At 38.2% G+C, this 11124-nt stretch overlaps 2 protein-coding genes across 2 annotated transcripts; one reads left to right on the top strand and one right to left on the bottom strand.

Moving 5' to 3' along the window:
* The first annotated feature begins 249 nt into the window (after nucleotides 1-249).
* LOC126492660 (olfactory receptor 51I2-like) lies at nucleotides 250-1194 on the top strand. Its single transcript, XM_050129202.1, has one exon. The coding sequence runs from the start codon at nucleotides 250-252 to the stop codon at nucleotides 1192-1194; it is 945 nt and encodes a 314-aa protein (XP_049985159.1).
* A 7349-nt stretch (nucleotides 1195-8543) lies between these two features.
* Nucleotides 8544-9482, bottom strand: LOC126492666 (olfactory receptor 51I2). Its single transcript, XM_050129209.1, has one exon. The coding sequence runs from the start codon at nucleotides 9480-9482 to the stop codon at nucleotides 8544-8546; it is 939 nt and encodes a 312-aa protein (XP_049985166.1).
* Nucleotides 9483-11124: the final 1642 nt, after the last annotated feature.

Genomic DNA, 11124 nt, shown 5'->3' with positions numbered 1-11124 from the left:
TGTAAACATCTATAAATAACCTGGCATAGGCAGAATAAAGAATGTTTTAAAAAGAGTCAAGGGAAGTCTCCTCAGAAAGGGAAAATTTCTTTCTACATCCTTCCTGGTGTTTGGAGTCAGAATCTAGGCATCATTTCCCTCCTATTGTGAGACACTTGCTGGCCCACCTCTTCACTTTTTCCATGCCCTAATCTCCCTTCACTCTGGTCTATCTCCCTACAGTTGTTAGGTAGCTACTCAGCAATCCTGATGAGGAGCTTCCAGACTAACACCTCAAGCACCATTAGCTTCATACTCACGGGCTTTCCGGTGATGGAGAGTCTGGAGCACTGGCTAAGTGGCCTCCTGCTGCTGCTGTATGCTATCTCCATTGTAGGCAATGTCCTCATTCTCTTCATCATAAAGGAGGAACAGAGCTTGCACCAGCCAATGTACTACTTTCTGTCCCTCCTATCTGTCAATGACCTGGGAGTATCCTTTTCTACTTTGCCCACGGTGCTGGCTTCTATGTGTTTCCATGTTCCAGAGATTGCCTTTGATGCCTGTTTGGCCCAGATGTTCTTCATACACTTTTTTCCCTGGACAGAGTCTGGCATTCTGCTGGCCATGAGTTTTGACAGGTATGTGGCCATCTGTAACCCTTTGCACTATTCCTCAGTGCTCACTGACGCTCGTGTGGCCTACATGGGTATGTCTATTGTTGTCCGCAGCTTCTGCATGGTCTTTCCACTTCCTTTCCTACTGAAGAGGCTGCCCTTTTGTAAGGCTAATGTTCTGACTCATTCCTACTGCTTGCACCCAGACCTGATACGCCTACCCTGTGGAGATACGACCATCAATAGCATGTATGGGCTGTTTATTGTCATCTCTGCTTTTGGTATAGATTCAATGTTCATCCTTCTCTCCTATGTGCTCATTCTGCACTCTGTGCTGGCCATTGCCTCCCGAGAAGAGAGACTCAAGACACTCAACACATGTGTGTCACACATTTCTGCTGTACTCATCTTCTATGTGCCCATGATTAGTGTGTCAATGGTCCACAGATTTGTAAAGCATGCCCCAGAGTATGTGCACAAGTTCACATCCCTGGTATATCTCTTTGTGCCTCCAATGCTCAATCCTATTATCTATTCCATCAAGACAAAGGAGATTCGCAGGAGGCTGCACAAGATGCTGTCAGGCACCAAGTTCTGATTGGAGATGTACTTTCTGGAACACTACATAGCTTAGACATTTTTGTTTTTGTTGATGTTTGAATGTATCAAGATAGTCTGTGGACCTTTAAATATGTATATTTTTAGCTACATTTGGGAGTATGCATTGCTTACAAGACATAGCCTAGACTCAATCTGCAACTCAAAACACCATGTGACTAACTAATTAGGGCATAGTTTGCTGCAAATTAATCCTCTCCAATCAAACAAGAAAAAAGCTCTTGAATTAGATCTTGTTTGGTTCCAATATACCACTAATACCTAAATTTTCAAGTATTATAAAAGTAAATTCACTCATATATATAATGTATACATACATACATACATATATCTGATGTTATCTGGTAAAAGAAGAACAGTTTTGGATATCTTTAAACTTCAAACTTTTGAGTTCTACAGGAGCTATTTGATCATGGTGACATGTGCTATCATCACTCAAGCACAACTAAGGGAAAGATTAACTTTCTCCTAAAAAGCTAATAGGAACACTGAGTGGAAGATGAACTGATATTAGTGACTAGTGGATGGGGAAGTTCCCTTCATAAGCCACGGCAGTGTGGTCCATAAGCCATGGCAGTGTGGTCTACAGTCTACTTCTGTATGTGTTTATGTTCTACAATGAGTAGGGCCTCCCAAAGACCACAACAGAGACAAGACAGATGCCAGGGAAATCACAGGATCACAGCTGTGAAAAGTCTGAAACCTAAGATCCACAAATGTGAGCACAATCCATATGACACAGGCACTGATAGAATTAAGTACAGTGGGCTGGAGACTTCCACCAAATAGTAAACAGGGGATTTTGTAAGTCAAACTTGTAGGAGAGCAATGGAGAAATCAGATACTTTGGGCAGAAGTCTTTAACAAGTGATATCTCTTTATATTTTCCTGGTAAGATGGTGAAATAAGTTTTAAAAAGCAAAGCTATGTGGGAGAAGTAACAGGACAGTGACCTACACAAACGAGAGCATACACTTGCAATGCCCCTAAAGGCCCTTTTCGAATGAAAATTAAGTGACAGAAACGTAAAATAAAAACCTACATATGACACAATGAAGGTAACAGAGATATAGATATGCTTATTTCTAACTATAGGAAGATATATTTCAAGAAGGAATTTGAGTAGAAGGATTTACTACAGATTGGTAAAACAAGGAGAGAAGCTTACTGGTTTCAAAGTCTCAGAGACATGAGATGTCTAAGTACTGTCATCATTGCCCCAAGTCTTTGCCAATCTCAAAGATGCTTATCAAATGAGCTCTTTCAAAAGAATGCACACTAAACCTGAAGTAAAGCACATTAAGTGAAAGAAAGAGGGCTCTGTGCAAGATAAAGAAGGCTCCGAAAGAGAAGAGTATAGGGAGTCAGGTAGAAGAGTGCTATAGTTTTGCAAGACGAAGGCTGGCTTGGAAGCAACACCTGTAGATTAGGCTGGAGCAGAGATGAGGTGGGGCATCCTCCAGAGCACAGAACACATTCAGCTTGGAATCAGAAACATGCTACAGAAGAAACGGAAAACAAAACCAGCCAAAATTCTTCTCTCCCAAGAATCTTTTGGGTCATTGCAGAAGCCAACTTCCTTAGTATTTGGAGAGAAAGAGGGAAAGAGAAGGCAATTCTATACATATATATATATTTGCATATACACATTTGCATATATACATGCAAATATGCAAAATGCCAAGGATGATAACGAACTCTTGGCTTTTAATTCATACTAGCAGGGTTGGTGTTCTCTCTCTCTCTTTCTTTCTGAAATTATGAACCATATTTCTGACTTCAGTATTTTTCAGATTTCTAAAGTTGAAATTTGTGACAAGCATGATGGTTTAGTAGGTAGAGGAGCTTGCACACAGACCTGATGACCTGGGTACAATCCCTGTATCCAACAATGTTTGGTAGGACAGAACCAATTTCTGAGAGTTGTCCTCTGGCCTTTGTTTGCTCACCATGGCACTAATATGCTTGTGCTCACACACATATACACACAAAATAAATACATAAATACAGGGAAAATAATTGAAGCTCAAGTTTATCTATGCAACTTAGTTATATAATAGGGCATAAGAATGCTGAGTACTTGATTATATTTTTATAGGGGAAGAACTGTATCCATATTGAGTGTGGAAAGTATTTGCCATTTATACTAACAAATATGTATTCTGCTTTGCTACTCCTTATCAAATAAAAATCTACTCCATAAATAAGAGATTTTTAATTTTTCCTGAATTAATATATTTTCTATTACTAGCAAAAATAAATATTTTATATAGTGTGTCAACTTCCAAATAATTTAAGAACCATTAATAATATCTAACTGAGAAGCTTCATTATTTTGAAAAAGTTTATGTCTGATAATAAATAAAACAACATTGTCCAATTTGTATCTGTTTTATTTCCAACAATAATTTTCTATAATTGGGAACATTTATATTATTTGTAAAAGGTTTTATAGATATTTGGATTCTAAATACTGAGTTGTATTTCTTGTGAAGCATAATGATATATCTCCATTTTTGTTGAATATTTTTTGCATGAAATATTTCCAATCTACTATCTGTCACTCCCTTTGGATATATCTGCTTAGCAGAAATTTGTTGAGTTTTTAAAAATTATTTTACTTACTTTTCTACATCTTCAAAAATTGGAATTGTGTTAAGTTGTTTTCAGTATAGAAAAAGCCATTGGCCATGTGTTAAGCTTTAACTTTGTCAACGTTTAAGGATCAGCTCATCTCAGTTAACAATAATAATAAGAACTAGATGTCAAGACCATAAAGACTGGGGATGTAGTTCAGGATCAGAGTTCTCCTCCAGCATGGACCAGGTCCTGGGTTCAATCTCTTGTTTCTCTTCACTTTTATTTACCTTTAATACATAGTTTTGTGGTATTCATCCTTAGTTATTCCTTCACATAATGTCTATGGAGACTTACTTCACCAGTGACATCATTTTGCTACAATTACTCCCAAATACCATATGTTCTTGCCTTATGTGGAATTTGAGGAAGTGACTTGGATGTAGCCCCCTCATTACTAGAAGTTGTGAAGGGGAGGGCGGGTAAAAGGCATACAGCAGGAATGCACTAAAATATCACACCACATTGTATTACTATGTATAATTAATATTTGTTAATAAAAAGAGGAACATAAAAGAAAAGAAGAAATGTGTATGTAGATAAATAAAAACTAAGCACTGGAATAGTTGACAGACTGCATTCTTCCTGTAACTCTTCATGTAGAATCTTGCCCACCCTCCAATGACTAAGTCATATTGTCACAGTCTTCACACCAAACCTGGTACATTGTAGGTTTCGGTAAATATTATTGAGTGAATAAGTAATAGATGAGCTGTTGTATTCCTTTAAATGAAAGAACAAAGTTCATAAACACTGTACTTTACCCTCAGAATCCATGCCCAAGTCTCCATAGTGCTTTAATGCTGGGGTTACACGCAGGCTGATAATTTCTGTGCTAGAAAGAATGAGCACTGAAAAATCCTTTAGACAGAATTTTCTGAGCAAAATGCTGGAAGCAAATGATGTAAGATTCAGGTTGTCTGCTGCTCAGCTCTGCCTTTTGAACTTGTACTAACTGAGGCAGGCTCTCTGGACATCTGAGCCTGCTGCCTGCCATGCCCCAGTGTTTGGGTGAGTAACACCTGCATCTAGAGATTCATAGATGCTGTCTTGAGATTCTACTTTACATTTGAAGAGTGTTGGAGGTTTAAGAGAATTGCTATTTAATAGCAAACCTTTAAGTGCTGCCAACTGGAGTGCAAGTTATACAAGTACAGATAAAAATCAATAAATTAAACATTCATCTAAGTATAATTATTTCTTTTATTTTATCACATATATTTGATGAACTAATCATCTGTATATAATGGAAAGAAAGGGCAAAACCTTTTTATTTAATAAATATGAACAAGATGCACAGGCAGCAACAGATAGATCCCTTCACAGTTGAAGGTGAAATAGGATGACAGAGGACTCTGAGTTCATGACTCAGAAAACATATCCAGTTGGTGATGCAGCAGTGTCCACTTGATGAGGAAATGCCCTTCAGGGGCACCTAACTTAACTTGGAAGATGAACCCGTTGTGTCCTGCTTTGTTTATTACTTATAAAGCCATGGTAGTGAAGACCGCTTCCAGGCTAGCTGGACTGTGTCTGCAGCAGCAAAGTTGTGGTATCTAAGAAGAGCTAAACCACTTCTTGACTCTGCTTCAGGTTACATAGGAAATGACACTGAGAGTTAGTCACTTTTGGGGTGTGGCTGCTGTCTTCTTGTGAGAGTCATTTCTGAAGAATCTCTCCTTCCTTGAAATCCTGTGGAACTCCCTGCAATGTCACTTTGGTTTCTTATGTTCGGTGTTGGCTCTTGTTTATCACAGGACTTTTATGAATCTTAACTATGAGGCACAAAGACCAAGAATCCTGTGCAAACATAATTGCTCCTCCTAGTTTCTGTTCTTATCGACCAACTCAATCCTTGCTATGGAGATGAGATATGTATCCATGAGAAGTCAGGATGGAAGCATGACTCCCACACTTCCACATACTTTCTGTAAATTAGAAACTTGTCTTCTTGATAATCTTAGTGTGAACAATGTCTGATATTTTATTTTCTTAAGTTAAAACTATGTCTAATGGTATTTTAAAAAGAAGTAAATGAATTGTCTTTTAAATATTTTTCCTAGGACTAAACAAGATATTTTGTTATTTCAGTATGGAAATAAATGTTGGGTTCAAAGGAAGCACTGCAGCAAAACAATAAGTATAAAACCCAATAGTGGTTTGCTTAGCTCTGTTTTAGGTTGTAGTTGTAGGGGTGGCCTACCTATGACTTTGACTATAACTGTATGAATAGTCCCAACATCCAAAATAAAGCAAAACAAAACTCCAGCCTATCCTCGTTGCTACTGAAAAGCATTAGAATTTGTATTTGATGGTGGAGAAAGGAAGGGAAAAAGTGGAGCAGAACCGGAAGCCACAGAGGAGCTTTCTAATCTCTTGCTCCTTGTTTTTGTTTGGTTTTGTTTTGTTTTCTCTTAATGTCAGATTATGGTCAAACAAATGGCTCTCTGTGTCTTTGGTTGGCCACCAGGGAGTGTTTTTCTTATGTTTATCTAGCAATTCCCTTAAGCCTTTTCTTTTTATAGATATCTTTATTTAGAAGTAAAATTTTATGCCATTAATTATCATTTACATCCTAATGCAAGATAGGAGTTTTTCTATGACTCAGCAAAGTTAGTTTTAAATTTACAATTATATTTGACTCTAAATTAAGTATTCCTATTTATTTTTCCTTTGAAATCATGTTGCTACATTATCCAACAATTCTCTGAAAAGTTAACTTTGCATACCAGCATACATATGAGTTTCTTGCCGTAGTCATGAACTCTGAGAGCTAGCCCACAAATCCTGACTCTGTCTACACTCTGTGTACATGCTCCTCCCTTTGTACACATCACTCATTTTGACATTTCCCAGTAGGGTCTTGCATACAAAAGAAAACTTTGTACAAATGGTATCCTCTGCTGTCCTGGGTCTCTCTAGCTGTTTTCTTGACAAAATAGATTACATAGTCACCCCACCTATTTTTTTCAGCTGGACATAAGCCCAAGCTTAGTCTGAGGTAATCAAAATAAGGTATTTCCTAGTGTATGTAAGCTCTGTCACCAAAGAAATGGCACACAAGGAAAATCGTTCTAAAAGAAGGTCAGAAAGAATCATTTTCTACTAGTGAATCATGAATGTTTTATGCTGTGTATCCCAGAGTTTTTTTTTCTTCTGAGAATCCTAGAACATAGTTTATGACATCTCTTTCATGGAATTACACGAAAAAACATTATTATCCCAAGAAAGGAAGAGAAAAGAAAAACCATGACTTCAGCATATCGGCCACCCTATAGAAAAGTTCATGATTCAAAAATCTGTGCTAGCTTTTAGACATAAGGCAAAGAAAAACCATCCCACAGGCCACAATCCCAGAGAACCTGAGACAAAGAGGACACCAAGAGAAACATACACGGATCTACATAGAAAGGTGGAAAAGATGAGATCTCCTGAGTAAATTGGGAACATGGGGGTCATGGGAGAGGGTAAAGGGGGAGAAGGGAGGAAGAGGGGAGTGGAGAAAAACATATTGTTCAATAAAAACAAAAAAAGAAAAGGAATCTGTGATATTGAGCCCCATCTTTCTGGGAAAAAGATAAATGCAGTAGGGAGAGAAGACGTAGAGAGTAACCCAGAAAGTTCTCAGTGTTGCCAGCTGTCAGTTTTTTTGGGTCATCTTTGTTCATTTATTTTTGTAGTAAGTTCTAAAAGTCTATCAGCCTTTGGATGTTTATAGCAATGGTGTTGGGGAAAATCAGGGAGCAATGGTGATTTTATACAATGCAGGTCAGACAGTGAGCTGATTTTATACAATGTAGATCAGACAGTGAGCTGATTTTATACAATGTAGATCAGACAGTGAGCTGATTTTATACAATGTAGATCAGACAGTGAGCTGATTTTATACAATGCAGGTCAGACAGCAAGCAGATTTTATATAATGCAGATCAGACAGCGAACTGATTTTATACAATGCAGATAAGTGAGATGTTAGTCTTTCATTTAGATGCTGCACTTGGGTGGGAAGCAAACATAAATTTAATCTCAAAGATTTATGTAACTCTGAGCAGTTCATTCTCTGTGCCTTATGAGATTAATATGAACACTAAGTAAGTCAATGCATACAAAGATTTTTTTAATATTTATTTATTTGTTATGTATACAATATTCTGTCTGTGTGTATGTCTGCAGGCCAGAAGAGGGCACCAGACCTCATTACAGATGGTTGTGAGCCACCATGTGGTTGCCGGGAATTGAACTCAGGACCTTTGGAAGAGCAGGCAATGCTCTTAACCACTGAGCCATCTCTCCAGCCCCCGCATACAAAGATTTTAAACTAGAACATGGCACATTTAATGCCTCAGTAAAATTGATTGTTACATTAGGAAAATTTGCTATCTTTATAAAAATAATTCTGAGTTTAGGCTAATCTGTAAAACATTACACAACTACTCAGTTGCCTCTAACACTTACCTTTCTATGGATGACACACACGCTAGCTAAATGCACCACTGCTTTGCACCTTCTTATTTTATGTTTTAAGTTTTGTGTCTTAATTTTCCTGGTCTCATAGCTTTCCATGTTTGCACAGCCATATTATACTTATAATGTTGATAATGCTCATGATGAAAATTATGATCATATTGATGACATCATCAGTGAAAACCCATAGGCACTGCAATCATCAGATCCTAAAGAAAGACGTGAAAGTCACAGTTTGGTACGACGAAACATTCGGAAGATGACACGGCGTATCTCCTTTGTCTTGGCACTATAAATGAGAGGATTGAGTACAGGAGGCACAAAGAGGTAGATATTGGACATAAGAACATGTATGTATCGTGGTGCATGCTTCCCAAAGCGGTGTACTGTAGAGACCCCTACCATTGGCACGTAAAATGTAAGTACAGCCAAGATATGCGACACACATGTGTTGAGAGCTTTGAGGCGTTCTTCATGAGAAGCAATGGCTATAACAGAACGCAAAATGAGCACATAGGAGAGGAAGATAAAAAGCAGGTCCATGCCAAAGGTAGACACAAGAACGAAGAGCCCGTAGATACTGTTGATGGTGATGTCAGCACAAGCAAGCTTCATCATGTCTGGGTGCAGGCAGTAGGAATGGGAAAGAACATTGGATCTGCAGATAGGTAGCCTCTTGATGAGGAAGGGCAGGGGGAAAAGGGTGATGAAGCTTCGAGCAGTCACAGCTACCCCCATTCCAGCAATGAATTCATTGGTGAGCACAGTGGCATAATGTAAAGGATCACATATGGCCACGTAGCGGTCAAAGCTCATGGCCAGAAGAATCCCTGACTCCATCATGGAGAAAGAGTGGACTAAGAACATCTGGACTAGGCAGGCATCAAAAGCAATGCTGCGGGCATCAAAGCAGAAGGTTCTAAGCACAGTGGGCAGTGTGGCCATGGACATGGCCACATCACTGAAAGACAACATGGACAGAAAGTAGTACATGGGAGAATGGAGGCTCGGCTCCACTCGCACGGCCTGAAGGATCACAATGTTTGCCCCAAGGGCTACGGCATACATCACGCAGAGGGGTCCTGCCAGCCAGGGATGGAGGCTCTCCAGACCAGGGATACCAGTCAGGAGGAAGGAAGCAGGGCGAGTGACATTGAACAGCGCCATAACAGGAAGAACCCAGAATGCGTCTTGGGGTCAGAGCTTCTTGCTTGGGTAATTCCAAGAGCTGCGTTAACTGAAGGACAAGAAACCAGGAATCAAGACATGCAGTGAGGAAGTCTCTACAACTAACAGCTGGTGCACTCATGACTGGTTTGAGACTAATGCAGGCACATTGCCTTTCTTCATATTTTATGATCATCAAGCTACTGATGAGGTCAACATTTCCCTGCTTCCTGAATCGGAAAAACATTGTTACTTCAGAAATCTCAGTTAACCATGAGGAATATGTTTCCACCATATTGTTCACATTTTTCATGCAGTTTAGGAGCACCATTTGTGAGAAATATGTAAACAGTAATTCAAAGGAATCAATGTTGCAGAAGAAAATCAAGTATTGGAGTCATCAATAACTCTTGGAAGTGCTTAAATATTTCCTAGAAAACACTGTTTAGTTATCTGTCACTAATTATGGGAAAATTTTCCCAGATCCATACTTTTTTTTACAATTTTGGAAGTTTATGTATTTATATTTGTATGTATATGTGTTTGCTTGCATTTGTTTGTGTACAACCCGTGTATGCAGGAGTCAATGGAAGCCAGAAGAGGGCGTTAGATACCCTAGAAAGAGTTAAAGGGAGTTGTGAACTGAGATGTAGGTGCTGGGAACAAAAGTTAGGTCCCTGTAAGAGCAGCTATTGCTCTTAATGACTAGGCCCTCTCTCTAGACTTATCATGGTGGATACTTGGGAGGTAAGAACAATAAGAGACTGAGGTAACTGACCACATTTGAACATCATTTTTTATTGTCACAGTTACTGAAATGGGATTTTTAAAAATGATAACAGGATTTTTAAAAATTATAATAGAGCATGCTTTGGATGACAAATATAAACTTTTTATTTAAATAAGTTATATTAAATATATAAAAATTTTAATATAATTTGATATATAGAAAAATAGAGCAATAATAAAAAGAAAGAAAAGTACCCATATATTTCTGAAAAGATAAAACAGATTTTATTTCTGGAAAAATTATAAATTCTAAGTGTCCAGTACATACTCATCTTCAGAGTATAGGAGGGCATTTTTCCAAAACGACACTTCTACACCTTGATATAGTCTTATAGATTCTCAAAATATTTGCTGTTCAAAAGACACGTTCATAGCCTTCCACATTAGACTCAGTCCGACTTCCATCTCCAATGAGCACCCATTCTTAACTCTATTTCAACATAGATGTGGACACATCTTATCTTGTTTATTATCTCAGTTTACCGATATATAGGCAGCATTTACATGTGCAAATACATGCATGCATATTGATTTGTTTATTCACACTTCTGTCTACATTCATGAAGATTATTTTCTCCAGATGTTTTAAGACCACTACTTACATGTTACTTGATTCTTATAGCTATCCTTCTCTGAGTGTCTTGTCTTATACCAATACTTTTGACATGATTCCATTTTCTTTTTTTTATTGATTTTTATTGAGCTCTACGTTTTTCTCTGCTCCCCTCCATACCTTTCCTCTCCCTTTTTCAACCCTCCCCCAAAGTCCCCATGCTCCCAATTTACTCAGGAGATCTTTTCTTTTTCTACTTCCCATGTAGATTAGATCTATGTAAGTCTCTCTTAAAGTCCT

Source organism: Alexandromys fortis, unplaced genomic scaffold (genome assembly GCF_014885135.2).
Source record: "Alexandromys fortis isolate MF-2015 unplaced genomic scaffold, M_Fortis_MF-2015_v1.1 scaffold_303, whole genome shotgun sequence".
NCBI lineage: Eukaryota > Metazoa > Chordata > Mammalia > Rodentia > Cricetidae > Alexandromys > Alexandromys fortis.
This window is presented reverse-complemented; position numbering and strand designations above follow the sequence as displayed.

Bases quoted from the DNA above. Each gene is read 5' to 3' on its own strand.
- LOC126492660 (XM_050129202.1), top strand. From the start codon at position 250: ATGAGGAGCTTCCAGACTAACACCTCAAGCACCATTAGCTTCATACTC.
- LOC126492666 (XM_050129209.1), bottom strand. From the start codon at position 9,482: ATGGCGCTGTTCAATGTCACTCGCCCTGCTTCCTTCCTCCTGACTGGT.